We start from the raw sequence: 23,807 nt of genomic DNA on the forward strand, positions 1-23,807 counted from the left end.
CACATTCTGCACTGGGATAAAACACAGACAATATGAATTTTTAGTTTGTAGAAAATGACTTAAAGAAAGAGAAAGACGCATTCCAGACAATACACTGATGATTAAGTCATTGGCTTCTGGCCAAGTCAAGCCAGAGATTTGAACCCAAGGCACCATATTTTGTGAATTTCCTGTCTGTCCTCTCTCTTACATTTATTTCTCTTTGATTTTGAATGGAAATTCAATCTGAATCTAAAAAAATAAATGTCATCAAACTTCTGGTGATTCACCCTCAAGAACAATTTTACTATCTGAACAGACACTACTAAACAAACAAACAAAAATAAGGCAGCAGGAAATTTCACCCCAGCTCAGTCAAGTACACATAAATACCATTTTCTCCATCAGTGAAATATGAATACTTTTATATCATAGGATCTGACAATTACCAGCCTCATCTCTGACCAGAGGTTGATTTGATATTGATGACAGAACAAATAAGGACTGTAGTTGCCCATAGTATGTGAAAACCTCTAGAACTGAATCTTGGTCGGTCTTTTCAAAAATACAGATCATCCATAATTTTGGAAACGGAGGAAGAATCGTAATAATGAATGGAAGGAATTTGGAAAGTGCAAAATAGGCTTTGATGAGCATTACTGATAAGCAATGAAGTAAAATGCATATACATTCATATAAATGGCCACTGAGAAGTTATGTAAACAAAAATGTTTTTTATTTAGTAAACACAAAGCCTAGTCAAGTTTACTTCCATATCCTGCATTACAGCCACAGCAAGGATTATCATTTTTGCATACAGTTATAAAACCTGACTGAAAACTAGACTTTGAAGGTTTGGTCCACCTGGAAGGTGCTTATTTCCTTTAAAGATCACAAAATCTAATTTAGAATACTTTTACTTCTATTCTACAACACCAGACCATACATTAAGTAAAGGGTATTATTTCTCAAACTACCCTAACAAAATTGAAAACCTAGAGTTTCTTGACAGGAATAATGTTTTAGTATTGACCCATATAATAATATAATTTATATAGTATAATAATCATAGAATTTACAAGTTATTTTAATAAAATTACCTGGCTTGTGGCAAACCATAGCTGGTTCCTACTCCAACACGTGGTAAGCTGTACACAACTTTTTTCACTGTTGCTTGGTCAGGAAAGTTAAACATAACAGAAGCTAAATGAAGAAGAGAGAATACAGAGTAGTAAACCATCTTCAGAATTCTTTTCCTTCACCAGCATGAATTAAAACACTTTTTGGATTTTATTTAGGAAGAGAAGTCAGTTCCACTTTTATCCTCTTGGGCATTCAAGTTAGAACAGATACTCCAGGCATACACCATACCTATAGCATTAGCTGGTTAACATTTCTTACTAACTCTCCACAGTTTGCATAAGACCTAAGTGAGATATACCTCAGAGGAACTATAGCTTACCATTAGCCCACATAAACTTTTATCAAGCTGGGAAGCCATTCAATAGTTTGCATAGTGTTTGGTCTTCTAGCTGGTGCATTAAAATACATAGAATCAGAAAATGTTTAATTCCCTCTCCAGCTGAAGTAAAAGCTTACATCAAAGTTCTTCAGGGTGAAAGACTACTGACTCACCTCACCGACCACTCCACTCTGATTCCAAGTAGCATATTTTCATACACAAAACTGAGTGGATACATTTACTGATCTTTTTATTTTAATTCAGTCTATAATTAGAAAAGGAAATTTCCTTCCCAGGACACTGGCAGAACATTGTCACTTGGATATATTTTTTTTTCTTTTACTCAATGGCATCTGTTAGAAAACCTTATAATATACTAGATGTACTAAACTTCACCAAAGAAAGTCATTACATGTGCAAATTCTGATGGACATATCTGGGAGACCCCACTTATAGGAAAAAATGAATTAATGCTACTTATCACCAGCTGTGAACCAACAGCTGAGAAAGTGAGATCTCTGGTGGGCAAGAAATACTACATTTCACATAAACAGGCAGTGAAATGAAGAACGAACCTGTAATGAACCCACATAACAGCATAACATCCACGTGGGTATGTATGATTGAGAAAGCCTCAGTTATAAGAAAAACTCACTAACACCAGGAAATTCCATGTGGAAACAAATCCACAAAACAGTAGTGCCAATTCCTGAGCTCATGGACTACACATTCAGGTAAACATCTGGGACAGGTATGGTATATGTCTCTTATACATGGGAAACTATCCCCTTTATCTCTATCCATCTCCTGTAAGCAGCCCAGCTGACACCTATTTCTCCCCACTGACAATTTAAGAGACCTTATGTTCCTGACTTTGTTCCTCTGAGTTGTGCCTAAGATGAAAGTCTGAAGGAGGTACTGTAAATACCCTTCACAGTAGTCTGGCTTCTGAGTAAGGAACTCACAGCACTTGAAATATATGCATTTATGAATTATGTAAGCGGTGTTCTTATCATTATGCTATGATTGTTATGCTAATAATGATCGTATAATTGTTATGCTAATTAATAATAGCAGAAATTTAAAATTGAATATCAGAATTTAATTCCTAACTAAAAATAATAATAATTCCTAATTAAATAAGCAGTTAAAATTTAACCATTTACTCAGATTTTTTTTTTTTTTGGAAAAACTTTTGTGCTAGTAGATATTATACTAAAATATTTACAAAAATAATGAGGAAAGGGGGCATATAGGAAAAGTGAATACCCTATTAAACATTTGAAGAATTTACCAATTGCAATGATCTGCCTTTATAAATACATCTTACTGATGCACAGAAAACAATGAGATTGATTTATGTGATTGATTATAACATGAAATACACAATTGAACAAAAACATAATAAGCACTTTACCCAAGGACATACAGCGTTTAAATTCTGAGATTAACACTGCAAAATACCAACTGGAACTTTTTTATGCAAAAAAATAAAGAAAGACATACTTCTGTTTGCCATAAACACTTCCAAAGCTGTGTTCTGGAGAAGATAACGTCTTGAAAAAACAGCCCGAATCTCGCTGAACATCCATTTTCCATGAAGGCCTTCTGTATAAGCAAGGACCTTAAAAAAATTAAAGGGTGACAGTTACTGGCAGAAGTTTTTCATGGCAACAAACATAGTTAAGCTGTACCCATCAGTGAAGTACAAGTAAGTTAACTGTATTTCCTTATAACTTAAAAACCATAAGGTAAAATATGAACTTGAAAGGTCTTAAAAATGCAGTGATGCATAGCTGTTAGAAAAATATCAGTAAGAGTAATAACCTGATACTCCTAAGATGTATTCCTCATGAGTCACATTAACTTTTTTCCTCAAAAAACACCAAACTTTACTAGCAAGCACAGGGTAACGGACACAGTTGCAATTATGCTTAGCTGTTTTTTCTTCTAACAATGCATATGATAGAGTTCTCAGTTATATACTGGGTAACATACTTACTTCTGAGGCTAGCTTGTGCTAAGTACAACCAAAATAATATATCCTGCTACTGATATCCATTTCAGACTCATAAATTAGAACCCTCTATATTCCATTAATAAATACAGAAAATAGCTAGAACAATATGTTGACACAGTTATGTTTCTAAAACTAAGTATATTTGATATCGCAAACCATGAAGAAAACAACAATTTTGTATTTTTGCATTTTTAATTAAATGTGAAAATATTTTAAAACAAAATAATTAAAAATTAGCATTGCTTTTCCAGTTTGTCAGTTTCTCAACCGAATGTACTGGTCTAGTATTAGATATTAAAACATTAAAATTATTTTTCACTCCTCCTTCACTGTTCTGGATGTCCAGGAAAACAGACAAAAATACACAATTGAATTAGGTATCACCTTTATCAACTAATCTCATCAGTGACTCATCATTACAACAGCATCATGTGGTGTAAAACAACTCTTCCCTAATCCTTTTCATCATCTGGAAGGCTGCTTTTAGCCCTCCACTTCTGCTCAGGTGGGCTCTGCCCACACCTGAGACCCTGACACACTTCTTCCTATGAGTAGTCAGTTTGGGATGGAGACCACCCGGTCACTGCACCCAATTGCATTTCCCAGGTTCTGTAGACTGTGCGTTCCCCTAGGTTGCAGTTAAAAGAGTAAAATTCCTGGTGAAATAAAGAAATACAATGAACACTGTCACTAAAGGGAAAGGCAACAGGAAGGTTTGACTGGATTTACTTTCTCTGTTCTCCATTATCTGCATAGAAACTTTTAGCATACAGCTTGCAGTGCTTTAGTCACTCATTTGAGGCCTTTGCTTTCTGTAACCATGACCTCTCCCCAGCTTCTGAACAGGGAGATGTTAGGGAGACCACATGTTGCTGCTGTCATCTATCTTTCATGCTTGAGGCAATGGAATTTGTATTCCTTCAGTTTTTCACTGATGTATCTTCAAGTTGGTAACATCCTCATAAATGAAAAAGCTAATTTAAGTTTGTACATATTGCATTAAACGAGCTCCATGGATATTTACCAAAATTTTGTCCTCCATAGCTTTTTTCTCATAACCATGATGAGTCTATTTCAGAGATGATAGTAACAATGGCAACAAACCAAAATGTGCTTTGGCACACTGAAAAGTGTTCAAATGTTAGTTCTGTCTTTGATACAAGCTAGCGAGAGGAACATGGTGAGCCCCCTGTACTGTCTACATAAGAAGAAGATACAGACAAGACTTGGAGTGATATTGTGTGAGCTCTTCCATTCACCTCAGCTCTCAAGACTAACTAAACAAAGCCTTGAAAGGAAGGAGCTTGATTTCTTTGTAGGTCCTGAGATACATAGAAGAGACTATATGCTCCCTCCATGCAGTCTTGGGCTAGCTGTCGTATTACTACATCATATGCTAAATTCTTGCAATGGGAAATTAACCTTCATGTTAAAACTCTGCACATCATTTTCACTTTAAACTTTGTTGACTTCAGCTTCTAGCCACTGGATTTCATGACACCTTTGTCTATGAGATTGGAGAGAACTCTAGTATTAGATATCTTTTCCTTGTGTAGGTGATTACAGACTGATCTCCAGTTACTGTTTAGCTTTCTCTTTGACAAGCTAAATAAACCAAAATTTCCTTCAGTCTTTCACTGAGATCAGTGTAGAAGTGTAGGATACAGCTGCTACTGTGTATGTGAAATTCAGATGATTAAGTACAAGTATAAAGAGAGTACATCCTTCTTCGGATGTATTCTGCTGATGATACATAATTTTTATTAGTACAATCTCTCTTAAGATACTAATAGGAAATAGGGAGGAAAACACTTAAGTTTCAAATGACTAAATGATGAGAACAGTCTCTCACAGAGGAGTCTGAAATGTACATAACTGTAACCAGATCTATAGCAGCTACAGATTTGCCAAAGAATTAGCTCCTTGACAAGACATCCTTTTTCAGGAATTCACTTGTTATTTCAAAATGTTCCTAGTTATCCTACTTTTTTTCTAAGGAAAAAAACATACAATACTGACTACATCGTATGTATTAACATTCTACACCATTCACAATAATACATTTACAATGTCTTGATACGAACCAGAGCTGAGTTATTATAGATCAACACTATCAGCATGTTACATGCTGACCATACACCGATTGCCTTTTGGTTGTTTCTCTTCTATACAAGTATAAAGCAACCATAACTTCATAGATGTACATTTACACACACACCCTCCCCACCCCTTCCCCCCTCCCCTCAAATGAATGACTTAAGATAGCATTCCAGATGAGCCTAAAGCAGTAGAAAGGGTAGGAAATCAGAGGAAAGGAAGGAGGCTATAATTCAATTATTGTCCTCAATTACACTCTTCTTAACTGTCTCTTAGTCCTACAAATATAAGATTATCATATTGATAACAAATTATCTACATTATTTCAGTAATTTTGTTGTATTTTCCTGTATATTTTCCTGTCAAAGATATACTACCATTTTTGTCATTTTCCAAAACATTAATCTAACACTACTTTCACATGATGCATTAATCCTTCCATTATTAGATGTCTATAGATGACAGTCAAAATTTTTGAAACTGCAAATTTTTGAATCTGCAGGATTCTTTCCTGTTATTATAAAAACAAAGATTTCTTCACTCAGAGGGTGGTGAGGCACTGGAACAGGTTCCCCAGAGAGGTTGTGGATGCCCCATCTCTGGAGGTGTTTAAGAACAGGCTGGATGAGGCCCTCGGCAACCTGATCTAGTGGGTGGCATCCCTGCCTATGGCAGGGGGGTTGGAGTTAGATGATCTTTGAGATCCCTTCCAACCTAGGCCATTCTATGATTCTATGATAAAGTTATTACCCTCTTTTGAATTTGAATCTTTTAAAGGGAATTGTACTTTTTTTTTTTTCCCCTTTTCGTTCAGGATTATTTAGGACATGTTTTCAGCATTTTGCTTTCTCATGTCATACATATGAGGGCCTGGCTATTTTATATTTCTTACAAACCGCATATACTGTGTATTTCATTATTGAGAAAGACATGGAAATATCTATTTTGTTTACCAAAAGGCATTGAAATTATTACCCAGCTATCTGAAGCCAAAATTATTGTGTGCTCCATCCAATTTTGATGTTGTTTATATTTGAAGGCAGCACTCTTTGTTTTGATAGTTTTACGAGTTTGTCTCCTAAAAAACAGTTGTGAAGACTTTTTGTTCTATCATGTATTAATGTCTGAAACTTTATGATTAAGCACAGAATTGTAGATAGGTCCCAAATAAGCTCTTCTTAATAAAATGAAAAACAACCAACCATATCTACACTGGAATTGAGCAAATTTTCATTTATAATAAAAGATGTAATTATTTGGTTTAAAGCTTATTTCTCCTTGTAAAAGCCTCTAGTTTACTCAGAAATATTAGTATATTTTAAAGATAATAAGTCCACCGGCCAGACAATAGATTAAGAATAAAAAATTGCTAGGATGCACTGCAGTTAAAATAAAACTGTGACTCTAACAGCACAAGGAGAAATCTCTAAACCTTGGGGTTCTGTAATATGGAACATCTATTGGTGACACTTAATTAGATTAGATTAGTAAAGCAGCTTGAGATATGCAAATGGAAAACTCTATTGAAGAGAACAGAAGTGTTCAGAAGTGTACTGAAGTGTTTTCTTACTCAAATATGAAGGCTCCTTTATTTTAATTCCTGATGTAATCAAGATCTCTCCTTTTTTTTTTTTTTTTTCTCCAGTTGAGAGTTGGGATGTTTTTGATCATAAGCCTCCTACTTCAGCTATTATTCAATTATTGATAATGAGTTAATTGTTAACTAACAGCTGGAATTTTTAAGTATTACACTAACCAGAACATGAGAAATACCAGTTTCCACTCTGCTAGTATCCCCTGATAGATTACTCCCACAGGAAAACACTTTCATATTGAGGTGTATTAGGAGTATTTTTGCAGCTTTATACTATATTTGGTATCTCATAGCACCAGTCACAGCAGCACAGTTCTGGCCCTTTTCTTTTGATTACTGTTTTTGGAATTGAAATAATCACAAAATCATGTATTCTAAATTGCTTACTTTACAGTAAGAATGTTCACTTCCCTGGCCTTTTGTAAAGAATTGCTGCTTATTGCTCAATATATATATATATATTTAATAGCACTATTGGGTGATTCATTAATGACTCTGTCTGTTAATTTAAGTTACCGTTTTCAATGGGAATTGATCATTTATCTTTTAGAGCAAAGTTTCTGGTTCAGGGTATTTTAATTATAACCCAATTCCTCAACGAAAGTGCACGTTGTCCTCAGCTGATAGTTATAACATTTGCCGACCTTTGCATGGACCAAAGAGCTCTGGCATGCCCTTAGTTTAGATATCAAAATCAGATCTATCTGTTACCTGGCAACACTGGGTATTGTCTTTGCCATGTGGTATTTATTTCATTTTCTTTCTCCTCTGGAGATGCAAAAAACTTTAAAGAATTTACCCTTTTCCCTCCTTGTAAGTTTACCCCTCCTATTTCTTCAACTTTAATATTTAAATTTCAACAAATATTAGCTCTGCATTTGGAAAGATTTGCCTTGACTGAGCAAGGGATGCTGAGTGGGATACTGTTGCATCCTGGTAGCCCAACCCAATGCAAACTTTCATCTTTTCATTTGATTCAAAGACCTGCGGACATATGCTTTAAAGTGTTTTAAGTTAGGTGTCCAGAGCTGTAATTTTCACCGAACTCAGCACGTCTTCCTCAACACTGGCAATTATAGCTACAACTAATTCATTTATGCAGACCATGCTGTACCTCATTTTTTTGTTTGTTTGTTTGTTAACAAAGCTTGAGAAGTTGGGTTTCTTCCAATACAAAATAAGCTCTTGTCATCCCCATATGTACTGGATTTCTAGTTTGAACAGACTTTTTTTAGTATTTCATTCTTCAATCATCATCAACTCAATCATCATCTCTTGGAAGAGAGATTACCTGCAGGAGCCAACTATGACTATCTATCTCATGTGTCCCAAACTTGAACTAAAAACAATAAGAAATCTGAGTTCATTTCAATTACACAGCATTCCCCACACCTATGCTATCAAAAAGAACAAAAGCAAAGCATCCCATTTTTCCCTTGAAAAAAAGACTGAGGAAAAGGAAATGGGGACAGAGATGGAAGGATGGAAGGGCTGAGATTGTTTGGAAGAAGGGAGAAAGGAATATAACTAATTTTTCTGCCTTGGTTTTCCAGGGTGGGGGAAAAACAAATTATTGCAAAAACCTCAGGGGAAAAAAAAATATGTCATGAACATTCATAGTTCCCCTATCCTTATAGTTATATGTAGGGACATATATGGGGGACATATATTATATGTAGGGACATATATTATATGTAGGGACAACCACATTTTCGTCTTCTCTTGATTTCTGGGAAAAGGAAAAACTGTGTTTCATACTATCTTACCACCAATTTTGAAGAGGAAGAGAAATAAGAGTCCATTGCCTTTTTCATTACGTATATATATTAAGACTATACTAGATGGAAACAGACTCTTTTCAGTGGTGCCCAGTGACAGGATGAGAGGCAACTAGCACAAACCGAAGCACAGGAAGTTCCATTTGAATATGAGAGGGCACTCCTTTACTGTGAGGGTGACAGAGCACTGGGACAGGTTGCCCAGAGTGGTTGTGGAGTCTTCTTCTCTGGAGATATTCAAAACCTACCTGGATGCCATCCTGCACAATGTGCTCTAGGCGTTCCTGCTTGGCAGGGGGGTTGGACTAGATGATCTTCAGAGGTCCCTTCCAACCTCGGCCATTCTGTGACTCTGTGATTCTGTGATAAGGGTATCTTACTGTGTTAGCAAGAAGCCCATATACTTAATTTACTATAATACAGTCTCCCAGGTCTTTCTCACTGCCTTCTCCATTCCTGTCACTTGGTGTTCTAGGCTTCCAGGTCGTGAGCTTGGATATGGTTTCCCTTGACAGACTTTTCTGTGAATTCAGTTGCCAAGGAGGGAAGAGTAACTCTCTGTAATCTGCCTTGTCAAATGACTGTTCAATTTTCCCTAAAGTTGAGAAAGTGTTTTTGTTTGTTTGTTTGTTTCAACAATGAAATTCTGTTGTTAACTAAAAAAAAATACATATTTTTGTTAGTCTGACACTACCCTATGCTACTGCAAGACAGCAAAATGTAGTTGTAATGGCCATGAACTGTCCAAAAGGTGTCTGATTATGTCTTTCCTCCCTATCATCGAGTGAAAACTGTATTTTCTACTTTCTATATGAAGTGAGCTAACAGGCCTCTAATGCTTAAGAAAAAAAGCTAAAATACAAATTTATATATGGATAAGCAGGAAAGAAGAAAAAAGATGCAAAGGAAAGGAAGAGAAAACAACTATCATTGTGGGAGAATCTGCTACCCTTCATTCTATTTATTTTTCAGGCATAAAGCAATAGTTAATTTCATATTAACCATTTCATAACAGCCTGATAATCATAAACTTAATGGAACTTCTCTGGAACATTCCCCAAATCCATGTGTTACTGGATGTTTCCCATTTTACAACCTCAGCAGTTAAAAAGTAGATATGTGCCAATAAAATGTGGAGTAATTCACAAAACAAACCATAGTGAATAGATATTTCATCAGAGACCTGTCCAGAGACACCTACAAAAACAAGCTTATGCACCTGATTCAGTTACATGAGACATTCATAAAGCAGTTTAGCATTACTGTGTGCTTTTAGAAGTTACAAGCAACAACAACAACAAAATAATTACTGAAAATCATGCTCTCCTCTACCATTAGACATTTGGATTGCCCTCTTTCAAGTGCTTGCTAACATCACCATTTGCTGCAAAGAAACTGTGAAATTCTGAATGGCAGACTGCACGATTGCTTGTTGTATTCTAAACACAGACTGAAATGAGAGACATTAATGGCATGGAACCAGTCTCATAGAGTTTATGAAATACCATATTGAGTAAGCATCTTACCATTTAGAAATATTTAACAAAGTACTGAATAAGATCAAACTTAGATTTTGCAGGAAAGATATGCATACAGTGTAACAAGGGGTATGTCCTGTCCAGACATGTAAATGTATAAAGAAAACAAATATATCTATTAAGCACTTTGAAAAACAGGTAAGTTCAAATGATGATGCAGCATGCATTTGTTTTTCTGAAGTGGGAAATTGAAAATGTAAACAGATGGGAAATGAATTTAATATCCTGATGTATTTAATATCCTAACATATCCTATCCCCATCCCTTACACGTTAAACACTTCTGCAACCTCACCAATGCGCCATACGTCCATTTTTTCTTAGCATGCTTCTTAGTCTAGTAATACTTTCTCAATTTCTCTTTATATTTAGCTCTCTTCCCCCCCTACTAATGGCATGCTTCTGTGCAAAATATTTCTTTATTTGTAAGCCTTAAAAGCTTTACTCCAAACAGTTCTTGTGATACTATGGTCTGCAGGATGAGCTGAGCACTTATGTGCCATTATGATTTCTCAGTCCACATCAATTTTAAAAATCTTTTTCAGACCTTTTTTTTTTTTTTTAAATAAATATTGGCACTCTTGCTTCATTTTTCTCCTCCTCTACAGGGATCTAAAAAATGCAGATATTATTTTTGTGGTTTTGGGCTTTACTTCCTTGCCAAATTTTCTCAGATTATACTTCTACATCCAATGTTTTTCTAAGCTTTCAAGAGGCCCCTTTTCTTGAAAGATGAGGTTCTGTTTACCCCAACTTTTTATAAATTTGATTTCTATGGTCAGCATACTGCTTTATTATCCATTAAAACAACGTCCACTCAGCTGACAGTAACTGATGCTCTTATTCCCACATTCATTTTCAATCATGTGAAAAATTATTTGAAGTTCGCCCATTTTCAGGCCATTTTCATCTTTTCAGTGGTAAGATTGTTTTACGTTATTATTTTGTGTTCTAGGAAACTAATGGAAAAGATATGGGGATTTCTTGAGAAGCAGCAGCAGTAAAGTTAATGGAGTAAAAAATCCCCTACCCGTAGGTATGGAAATGCTGTTGCTAAACATTAACATTCTGATCAAAATAATTCAAAGAGAATATTTTAAATATTCTAAATGCATTTCTAACTTCTCTGCTTCTGTGAAACACAAATGCATGGTTTCAAATATAAGAATAATTGCTATTGACATGGGAAGATACTACCTTTGTCAACACAGAATTCTGAAATAACAATTTTTATCCTTCATTTTATGGGCATTACATATCTGTGTACTTTTGCATGGTTTCCCTTCTTCACTATGTACAGACTGTTAATTTAGACAACTCCTGGAATGCTGGCTATGGACTGAAATTCTTGAGAAGAATATCATCGGGAAGATATAGCAGATTCACTTTACCAACTTAGAAAAGGTAGATGGAGGCATTTGTAGGCTCTATTTTCAAACTAAATTCCAACAATTACTGTTTTAAGCAGAAGTTTCAGTTGATCTAAGAATTCTAAAAGCAGGAATAAAACCAACTATGCTGTCTGGGCCAACAACGTACATCAAGAAGCAGAGGATAAATATATTCTCATGGAATAGAAAGACATATTGGAGCACAGCCCAACTCAAAAGACAAAGGTTGTGGAAAAAATATAGGGGCAAGATACAAAGTAGAGAAGCACAATTAGTTCTCATTATTAATGGGATTGAAGCAGATTGTGCTTCTAACCTCACAAGGTTTAAGATGATTTTGTGTAGACTTTGGCAACAATGGGAAATTAGACTTAACTCTAGTGAGAAATCTTAACAGAACTGCTGTTTCCATTCGGAGTCTATACACAGTGTTTTGAGATTAATCCAAACAGGCTGGTGGTGATCTCAGTATTTACACTCAAACTGCTCTGAGCAGTTCTGCCTCAGCATCATATTCTGTGAAATTAAACCTTTTTTTTTTTTTTTTTTTTTTTAAGTAGAACTGTGCAAATTACATTTTTGGTTGAGCAGACAAGCCAAAAAATAACACATAAAATTGGTATGATCTGAGCAAAAACACAGAACTTTTTTTCAAGATTAAAAATGAAGAGCTTGTTTTTCTGTCAAATGGTTCATTCTGGACCTCCTTAGCAAAAGTAAACAATAGAAAGAAAGCACTTGTCCTTTTCATAGATCCAGGGAGAAAGCAGTGTTGATAAAACGCCTATAACTGGTAACAGAAGTTGTACATGTATTCATTGAAAAGTCACTTGACAGAAAAATTCAGATTTATTTAACTTGAAGTATTGGTGGATTTGACAGAATTTGTCACAGTATCAGCTGAAGAAATTTGCAGGACTAGGTTTAAACACCAGTGTGAAAACAAAAAAGTCCTCTGTTGCTTAAAGTGAAAAGTTGGGATAGGTGTTCAAATTCAGCTTCCTTCTATCTTAGAGGCATCTGAACTCAAATCACACCCTTCCTGAACAGTGCTGCCTGCTCTAGCTCACTGCTGTGCTGGATATGAGCAGCTCACAGCTGGAAGAGTGGTCCAGGATGAGCATCATACAAGTGAGCAGGGAGGAAGTCAGCTGCCTCAGCTGTTGCTGCTCCAGGGAAAGGCAGCAGCAAGCAGCTCCTGGCAAGCTCCTACACACATATCACTGATCAGAGAAGCTCCCTGATTCCTGCCACATTCCTGCAGGGATTACAATGCAAGCATTGCTCGTTGGTCATAACTTGCCAACATACAAACAACCTGCTCCAGAGTGTCTGCAGAAGCTATTCAGCAGCTACTTCTTGCCTTTGTGCAAGTTGGTGGCCCTGGTGTATTATTTTTAGGGCTGTAAGACACTGTGACCAGACTGGCTTTTGGCTGCCACTGCCACTTGCAGGCACTGTGGAGTAGATAGTGCTGCTCTGCATTTGGCAAAGTCCATCCAAGAAGCAGTCATTGACCACATGTGGCAGCAACAGCTTCTGCTGCCCACTGAGTTCTCAGAGAAATGGGAACTGCTGCCTCATGTGGACGAAGTTTCTACCTTTCCTCTGTTGTACAGGCAAACTCGTCCAGTGGTCAGCAGGTTCCCATCAGCACAGTACAGCACTCTGTCTCATACCACCAATCACTCAGCTGATGCTAATTTCCTCTGCATTATCCAACAGCTTTCTGTCATTTCCCTACCGTGCTAGCTTAAACTTGGCCTCTGCGAGGGCCTACCTAGAAGCAGTAGGAGTTGGCAGGCAGAAAACATTTTTGGGTGGTTGGAGGAGGCATTGAAAACAGTTTGAGGCATGCTAGCATGGGACTGGGGTCCTTGCTTATTGATGCGGGACTACAGAATAGAAAAAGTGCTGAGAGGATAAAAGGATCACCCCATATTCAGTTATATTAGTAGGTATTCATTCACTGTGGAATGCTCCTTTATGACTTATACTCCCCTCCCGCAAAATCAAACTGGCAGATACACAAAACTGAACCACAAAAATCAGCCACGCCCTTTCATATCTGTATGTTTTAAGTGTAAATCATTTTCTTTTCCCCTTTAAGGCCAGGCCGGATGGGGCCTTGGCATCCCTGCCTATTGCAGGGGGGTTGGAGTTAGATGATCTTTAAGGTCCCTTCCAACCCAAGCTGTTCTATGATATGATTAAGGAAAAAAACCAGTCAGTGATACTAAGGACACCAAACTGGGAGCCTACATTTGGACAGTTTAACCAGACAACCTGAAGTCTATTCCCACTGACTGGCCTGGGGCTATGTGAGTTGCCTCCTTTATGGGAAACACTAGACAGGTCATGGTGTTGAGGTGGTTTGAATCCAGGACTCATTCTCTCTAGTTGATGTTCCACTTTCTAAATAACAATTAGAGAAGGGAATAAAAATGCAAAGTGAAAATTCCAATCCCTTCAAAAATAGACAAGAAATGAAACAAGTCTCCACAGTTTCTGGGTGAGTGTGTTGACCACTGAGTTATTGCAAAGGCATAGAAGAACCTCACATTCTTTGACATTCTAAAATTGTGCCTTCTGGTGCTAACTCCATCTCTTGTATTAATTTTTCGCCTTACACTGAGGGTAAGTGAATCAATCATTTAAAGACTCAGCAAAAAACACAGGAATAGTTTGATGAATAAAGAACGTGTGTTATCCAAAAATATGTAACATGTTCTTTCCCAGGAATAAAGACATCATAAAATCCTCAGGGTCTTTTTCTGCAGAACTTGCATACCAATTTATTTATTCCAATAATAAAGTCTAAAGACTACAATGTATCATGATGCAATTTGTTAATATTACAAAACCTGAAGGCACTAACAGGTCTTAAGAAAAGTGTAAAAATTGAGTTTTATGAAACATTACCCATTTACTACCAAATGATAGGTAGAAAGAAAAATGAATGTCACTCTTTTTACAGATGTAATCTCAATGTCATACAGAAGATGCAAGCATCTTGGACTTTAACAGTTTAACATTTGATTTATTCAATGCAGAACCTATAAGAGCTAAAAACTATAAAGGTAATTAGAAGGTAGCATATTTTTCTACTATGGAGCTTTTTAAAGTTTTTGTTCCTAATATCATAAAATCATAGAATATCCCAAGTTGGAAGGGACCCACAATATCTCTTCTTATATAAGACTGATCATAAACCACATAATTTGTTGTGAACTTCATATACAAAACTTGATTGGTTAATCCTGACATTTGGGGATATAATTTGATTAATTTCTACTTCTAAAATTTTAGTTATCTTAAAAAATATTTTTATAAGCAAAAATATATGAATTTATAAAATAATAGATATTATACATCTGCAACATCCTTATCATCCCCAAACTTTCAGTATTATAGTTTGTATCAGATTGACATAATGCTCAAGAAATTCAAAATTCAACAGCTACTACATGCTCAGCTGTGATCCAGGCTCCAAACCTGCCTTGCCCCCTCTTATCAGCTACTAGACTGGTGGAAGTCGGTTTGCTTGATGTCTTCAGGGCTGCTCTACATTGTCAGCCTCCAATGGCCCCAAAGAACAATTACACTTTGGGTGAACTATGGTGAATACATATAAAAATATCTTAAATCTTCCTCATATATTGCCATTCCAACTGGTTCTTTATTTACCCATTGAAGATGAACGTAAAATGAGTTTCTTTTGCATTTTTGGAGAAGGCAAGGAATTATAACATTGGTAAAAACATTGATCCACTGCTCCTATAGCAATCAAAATTCTATTATACTTTTTGTTATTATATACGGAACATTATCTTATGTTACTAAGTCTGTGCAAGGAAAGTGGAGCAATACTTCTTTTGTGTATTTTAACTTGGAGTGCTGGTAAACAGCCTGCTGTAGCTAAATAATCATTTAATTAGTTTGTATTTCATTACAGTTATTTTGCTTTAATATTAAAGAAAAAGTACATAGGCATTCTATACTTGCTTAAGGGCCATGATCTCGTTGCAATCACAGAGACCTGGTGGGACACCTTGCATGCTTGGAAGGCTGTCATGGAAGGCTATGTCCTTTTTAGGAAAGACAGGCTGGGGAAGCAAGGGGGTGGGTTTGCCCTTTATGTGAGGGAGCAATTAGAGTGTACCCAGCTCCACCTGGGGGAGGGTGAAGGACAAGTGGAGAGCTTGTGGGTGAGAATTAAGGGGTGGGCTGGTATGGGGGACACTGTTGTGGGGGTGTACTACAGGTCACTAGATCAGGAGGAGGAGGTTGATGAGGCCTTCTACAAGCAACTGGTAGTAGCCTCATGATCCCAGGCACTGGTTCTCATGGGGGACTTCAATTATCCAGACATCTGTTGGGTAAGCAACTCGGCCAGGCACACACAGTCCAAACGGTTCCTACAATGCGTTGAAGATAATTTTCTGACGCAAGTGGTGGAGGAGCCAACGAGGCAGGGGGTGCTTCTGGACCTTGTCCTTATCAACAGGGATGGGCTTGTTAGGGATGTGAAGGTTGGGGGCAGCTTGGGATGCAGCGACCATGAGATGGTGCAGTTCAAGATGGAACTTGGTGGAAGAAGTAAGGTTAAAAGCAGGATTGCTACCCTGGACTTTTGAAGAGCTAACTTTGACCTCTTCCGGGAGCTGCTTGGGGGTATCTTGTGGGCTAGGTTGCTAGAAAGCAAGGGTGCTTGTGGGAGCTGGGCACCATTTAAACACCACTTCTTCCTAGCTCAGGATCGGTGCATCCCTAAGAGTAGGAAATTGGGGAAGGGGGGCAGGAAACCTGCGTGGATGAGCAAGGAGCTCATCGATAAGATCAAAAGGAAGTGGAAGGTTTATGATATGTGGAAAAAGGGCCTGTCCTCTTGGGAGGAGTCCAGAAGTGTTGTCAGAGCCTGCAGGAACGTGACGAGGAAGGCTAAAGCCCACCTAGAGATGAGGCTTGCAAAAGAGATAAAGGATAATAAGAAGGTTTTTTTAAAGTATGTAAACAGTAAAAGGAAGACTAGGGATAATGTGGGTCCCTTGCTGAACGAGGGGGGTGTCCTGGTAATGGGAGATGCCGAGAAGGTGGAGATACTGAATGCTTTCTTTGCTTCAGTCTTTGCTTCAAGGACTCCCCCCCCCAGGACTCCTTGACCCTGGAGGGAGGAGAAAGGGTCTGGGAAATGGAGGGCTCCCCCCTGGTTGACGAGGGAGTGATTCGGGAGCGCCTGAGTGGGCTCAACGCATACAAATCCATGGGTCCCGATGGGATGCATCCACGTGTGCTAAGGGAGTTGGCAGAGGTGATCGCCAAACCGCTCTCTATCATCTTTGAGAACAGGAGAGAACAGGAGAGGTGCCTGAAGACTGGAGGATAGCCAATGTCACTCCGGTCTTCAAGAAGGGCAAGAAGGAGGATCCGGGAAACTACAGGCCAGTCTCACCTCTGTCCCTGGAAAGGTGTTGGAACAGCTTGTTCTGGATGCCATCTCCAAGCAATCGGAAGAGAAGAATGTTATGAGGAGTAGTCAAGCATGGATTCACCAAGGGGAAGTCATGCTCGACCAACCTCGTTGCCTTCTATGATGGCATCACCAGCTGGGTAGATGGGGGGAGAGCAGTGGATGTCATCTACCTTGGCTTTAGCAAGGCTTTCGAAACTGTCTTCCATGACATCCTGCTGGCAAAGCTGAGAAAGTGTGGGATAGAGGAGTGGACAGTAAGGTGGGTTGAGAACTGGCTGACTGGCCGAGCTCAGAGGGTGGTGATCAGTGGCACAGAGTCCGGGTGGAGACCTGTGACTAGCGGTGTTCCCCAGGGGTCGGTGCTGGGTCCGGTCTTGTTCAACGTCTTCATTGACGACCTTGACGAGGGAATAGTGTCTGCCCTCAGCAAGTACGCCGATGACACAAAGCTGGGAGGAGTGGCTGACACGCCAGAAAGCTGTGCTGCCATTCAGCAAGACCTGGACCAGCTGGAGAGGTGGGCAGGAAAAAACCAAATTAGGTTTAATAAGAGCAAGTGTAGAGTCCTGCACCTGGGAAGGAACAACCGCACGTATCAGTACAGGCCGAGGGACGACCTGCTGGAGAGGAGCTCTGAGGAGAAGGACCTGGGGGTCCTGGTGGATGACAGGTTGACCATGAGCCAGCAGTGTGCCCTGGTGGCCAAGAAGGCCAATGGGATCCTGGCGTGCATTAAAAGGAGCATGGCCAGCAGGTCAAGGGAGGTGATCCTCCCCCTCTACTCTGCCCTGGTCAGGCCTCACCTGGAGTATTGTGTCCAGTTCTGGGCTCCCCGGTACAAAAAAGACAGGGAACTCCAGGAAAGAGTCCAGCGGCCACAAAGATGATATGGGGCTTGGAACATCTTCCCTATGAAGAAAGGCTGAGAGACCTAGGTCTGTTCAGTCTGGAGAAAAGAAGACTGAGAGGGGATCTCATCAATGTGTGTAAATACCTGAGGTGTGGGAGACAGAGGGATTTGGCCAACCTCTTTTCAGTAGTTTGTGGGGTCAGGACAAGGGGCAATGGCCAGAAGATGGAGCACAGGAAGTTCCGCACCAATGTGCGAAAGAACTTCTTCACGGTGAGGGTGACGAAGCACTGGAACAGGCTGCCCAGGGAGGTTGTGGAGTCTCCTTCTCTGGAGATATTCAAGGCCCATCTGGACGCCTACCTGGGTAGCCTGCTCTAAGGAACCTGCTTTGGCAGGGGGATTGGACCCAATGATCTTCCAAGGTCCCTTCCAACCCCTACAATTCTGTGATTCTGTGATTAAAGCAACAATCTTTGTATCAAATACAGTAATTAAGCGCTGAAAAATAAATCAGCACAAAGTATAAAAACTGCAGAAATTAACATGTATCAAGTGTAAACTGCACATAGAAACCCCATGAATGATTTTTATATTAATTTCAGTAACTGGAGCCACATTTATACAATATTTTCTATATATGCATTCTGTATATTCTATATGTACTTTCATATAGTTATCAAACAGCTTGTTTAATTTAACAATGTAAAAGTCAAAATGATAGATATGTACAACTTTTTTGGGGTGTTTAATCCTGTACAAAAACAAAACAAACAACAAAAAATAAATAAAAACTAGGAGAAATATTAAGAGTCTATTTATCAATCTAGCAAAGATGAACTGTGGGGCACACACTTAGTCTTCTGATGTCTATAATAGCAAAGGGAAGAAGTGCTACAGCAGATTTAATATACAGTTCCTTCCTCTTCGGATTTCTAGCCAACTGGAATGCAAACCTGCATGTCATAAATTTAGGCATACTAACAGGCTTTCCTGTGGTGAACTCTAGGTTCCCAGTATGAAATTACTGCAACACCTGTCAGCATGTAGAGATACTTTGTGCGAATGCTGCTATGTTTTTGTCCACTATAAACTGCACCACCACAGCAGACATTTGGATTTTATGGATATAGTATACAACTATGAAAAATTGTGTCAATCCTAGCCTAGGAGGCTTCCCTCATAGAGCCTCAGTAAATTTATTCTTACTTTTGCTTTAATAAGAAAATTATTAATAATATGGAATTTATCTCAAGGCTTATGAAGAGATTTGATACTTCCACATTTTTAATAGATTACAATAGTCCACTATTCAAATTATTGTACTAATCTAGATTTTTTTTTTTTAAATGTGGGTAACAGGCTAATTGCTTTAGTAGACAATAAACCCTATTAACTTGTATAGACAGATTACTGCCTGTACTGTGATTGGTTCCATTTCTACTGTCATTAAGTCCAGATTTGATGCATACCACATTCCTTCTAAAGAATACAAGCATCCTGTGTTATAGTCTGATAGATCCAATTTTACGAGATATGTCTTTTCTTTGCAGCTGAGAATCCCAACTCCTAGTCTCCAGTAGAAGCTGAGCATACAACAGGCAAGCTCAGCAGCTTGCAAATTTGCTTTTCTTTCACTGAAATCCAAGAAAGTCAGACCAAAAGGAAAAAAGGGTAAATTAAAAGCAAGAATAATTAATCTTAGCTCTCTTACATATAATGATGTCCTGTGTATGCTAAAGTACTGGTAAACATATAGTGATCCTCAGTTTTGCATTATTATTATGAAGTTCTTTCAGTTTAGGAGTTTATTCTACATAAACATGTATTTGTAACAGTGAAAGAAAATGGTACAAAAGGATAATATAGTTTAATTACATGAAGCAATCAGAGATTTGAACTCAACAGTTCAAAAGTTTACAGTCATCTGATTTCATCACTGAAAAAAAATAGATGACTGCTAATTGTTATTGTAATTGTTATATGACTATTTTTGGTTCTTATGCTCAAAAGCAACAATAACTAAAAAAAAAACGGGGCACATAGCTATTGAAAGAGCATAGTTTTGCTAGTAAGAGTTTACCACGAAATATATGCTTCTCTTCATTCAAATTAAAAGGAATTCATGATGAAACCAAACTAAGTCCCCACTCAACTTTTAGCACAAGGATGGGTTACTTTTGGAGCAGTCTTTGAGAGAAAATCCAAGATATGCCATTTGACTATTGCAAACTAATCCTAACTCTGCTTCTATTTCTTTCCATGAATTGCAATGCAAGGTCCAATAGACAGCCTCAGATGAGTCTCAGGTCCAGTACATGCTTTTCAAACTTAATCAAGGGAATATAAAAATGTATATAAAAAGATGAAAGTGTCTTTGCTTTATATGTATTGCAGAAAAAGAAGCAAAAAGCTGGAAAAAAAAAAGTGAGATGTTTCATAGGGGAAGGTTAAGTCTGATGCTAATGCTTATTTAAAATGGTGACAGTCTGGAGTAGTGAAGCCTTGCTGGGCTGCTTTAATTTCTCCCTGGAATAGCTCTCTCCCAACCTTCGGCAGCACATCAAAGTCTCTGGAGCTCAATTAAAATTGGATTATATTGAAATGCTCTATCTATGAAACTGTGTGCTCACTAACACTTTTCTCTCCGTAATACTCCAGATGACAGTTGCCCATCCCAATTTAAACAGTTGTCATAGAGACCATGAACTAAAGCAGCAGTAACTAACAATACAAAGGAAAGGTAAGTGGTAGGATTTCTGTGAATGAAGGGCTTGGTTTTCAGCTGCAATGCTCACCCTGGAAGCAGCCATATGCAGACAACTTAAAAGACTGTAATGGTCTCTGCAGTTCTAAGCAGAGGGGCACAGGAAGCAAAATAGTATTTGGAAAGTATGGCAATATTTTCTTTCTATTTTTTTTCTTTTTTTTTTTTTTTTTCTTCCAGTAACTAGAGACATGCTTGACACACCAGCATGTTTTAGCTACCTAAAATATCTGGACTCAAGTGACAGTCCCTAAGAAAAATAACACATATAACCATGGAGTCAAACTACAGTCACCAGTCTGAAAACTATAGCAGTCAATAGGTTCTTACTAAATGGAATAGTAAAAAATAAGGTATTAAGTTTTTGTTTGTTTGTTTTTCTACTCAAAAACCTTTTTATAAGAGATTCTTTAATCACAGATGACATGAAAAAGTTTTGTCTTTATGATAAAAATCTAAAGTGAATGTCTCATACAAATCTGTAAGAAATAGTGTTTGAATCTATTTAGTTCGCATTGTACCATTCAATATGCCTAATGCTTTCAAATTGCTTTCTTACTGATTTAAGCTGTTTTAAAATCTGTATTCACATACATTTTTGATACACTGCATCAAAGCCTGACAATACCACCACAAAACTCTAGCAGCTTCCAAAAACACAAAATAATATGAACAGCTTAAATTTCTGGCACCACCAGGCAGCAATGTATTTAACAGTGTAGATTGCTGGTAATGATACTATTTTCTCATGTAGATGGCATGTTTCTGGCACTATAAAATCTTAACCTTTCTTGTAATTGGCTTATTGAGAGTCCCAAGGTTGGTTTTTGTGCCATTGGGCTGATCACCATGGAAATGAACACTTATTGCTGTTTTACTATAGTGCTCTCTTTTTCCTGCAAGCCCCTCAGTAAGCATGCTCCCAGCTCTCCTGGGAAGCCGGTGTTAGGATTTTGAAGCAGCAACAAGGCAGAGTGCAAGGAGTGCAGGCCAAAGGGGAAGAAAACAAAAACGTGTCAGAAAATCTAAAAACCTCACAGATCAGAATTTGTCAAAACAAGGCCTTGGTTTAAACCAACAAGCAGGGCCCCTACAGCTTGGGCCTTGACAAAGCGTGGCCTTCTTTACTTTATTATTATTATTATTCTTTTTATTTTTAGCCCAGCTGTAGAAAACACCATCTAATGAACCTGTCTGGGGCTGCTGTCCCCATCCTGTCAGGCACGTCAGGAAATGACAAGCACTGGGGACAGGCCGCCGCCAGTCACAGACAGGCCTGCCAGCTGGAGAGTTCAGCCCCAATCTAATCACACCACCAGAAAATAACTTTCACGCTTTCAGCCTGACAGGATGGGCTCAAGGAAAAAAGAATAGGATGGAAACAATGCTTTTTGTTTAAATTATATATCTTTTGGAAAAATAAAAGAAAAACATTTTTAAAAGCTACTATCACTTCTTGCTGGTTTCCATTAATGTGCTGTGTTTCCTTTGAAAAAAAGAAGCACCAATAAACCCATTAATGCCAGCAATTACAGAAGAAGTGAAAAAAAAAAACCACAGTATTTCTTATATTTGGTATGCTTTTGCTGCATATATTGCTATGTATACACACACTTTACTTATATATAGATAGATATTAAAATATTTGCACCCATTGGCAGAGATAAACTTACAAAAATGTATGACTCATGCTGTCTGTTTTTCATCATTTCAAAGAAGCTAGGTTCATGGAGTATTATGTCACTTCATACCCATCACTCTCGGGCTTGTATTATCATTTGGTCAAAAACTGCCAGCGTGACAATGGTGAGGCTGTTCATACTGCCTACATAAAACAAAATATCCATACCAAAGAAAACAGTGTGTGGTTTTTGTTTTTTAAAGTACTACTGCCCTTGTCCTCAACACAGATGGTTCTTTCTTATTTAAACACAAACAATAAACAAATATTAATGAAAATTTTGAACATATATCTTCAAAAGTACCACACAGAAAAACAATTGTTACCAGTAGACACCCTGTCTTTCTCATTCAAAAACTGCCAACACAAATCCCACTCTATAAATTTAATAATCAAAAATTGCTAACATAGATCTCTGTTCCAGAAATCTAATAATCAGTAAATCCACAGAGAGGCTGAAAATTATTATTAAAAAAAAAAAAGTAGTTCCCCCCAAAAATATTAGAACATATTACTAGGTCTAGAAACAAACAAAATTACTTAAAAATACATGTTCAGTTAAAAGAAAAACGTACAATGTTAATTAAGTGTATCCTATCTACTCCTAAATGTAAATCAAACTATATTTAGCATCTAGTGTATGTATTTTAATATGTACATCTTAGTAAATATTTTGCATAATTTGAAAGGTAACTGGGATAGAAAATGACTGGTTCATGAAGAACTTAGATTACTAATTATAGGAAGAAATTATGAATGAGTGTAGGTCCTTCTAATCCCTATAAAATAATAAAAAAATAGGGATTTGTTATTGCATCCTGCATTCATTCACTCTCCGCTGACATTCTAGATGTCAGAAAGTCTGTTTAAAAGACTTGCTATCTCTATTCATCTTTGTTTCTGGCATGAAATAGAGACTATAATAATCTTGTCAAGCCCACATTTAGACACTAATTCATGACCCTCTGCTGCAATTTAGAGAAAATTCATACATAACTCTTTAAAACAACTATGACCCCAGCCGGAAGGGTAATATCTAGATACAGCTGCCAAATATAGGCTGACTAAAGCCACAGCCACCCTGATGTTTCTGTATGGATGAGATGATCCAAACAAGTAAGACACTTTAAGACACTTTTTTTTTTTTTAACCTGACGAATAAATAGAGGATTTTTTTT

General features: G+C 37.6%; 1 protein-coding gene across 15 annotated transcripts in view; it reads right to left on the reverse strand.

Moving 5' to 3' along the window:
- Window positions 1-23,807, reverse strand: part of NBEA (neurobeachin) — a 518,392-nt gene that overhangs the window by 100,343 nt on the left and 394,242 nt on the right. For all 15 annotated transcript variants that reach the window (XM_080568262.1, XM_080568264.1, XM_080568263.1 and 12 more), the window contains 2 exons: window positions 2,948-3,065; window positions 1,080-1,182 (listed from right to left, as the gene is read on the reverse strand). In XM_080568262.1, the coding sequence (XP_080424388.1) occupies window positions 1,080-1,182; window positions 2,948-3,065 (221 nt within the window). The remainder of the gene's footprint in view (window positions 1-1,079; window positions 1,183-2,947; window positions 3,066-23,807) is intronic.

The sequence above is a fragment of the Anser brachyrhynchus genome (genome assembly GCF_964034855.1).
Source record: "Anser brachyrhynchus genome assembly, chromosome: 1".
NCBI classification, from domain to species: Eukaryota; Metazoa; Chordata; class Aves; order Anseriformes; family Anatidae; genus Anser; species Anser brachyrhynchus.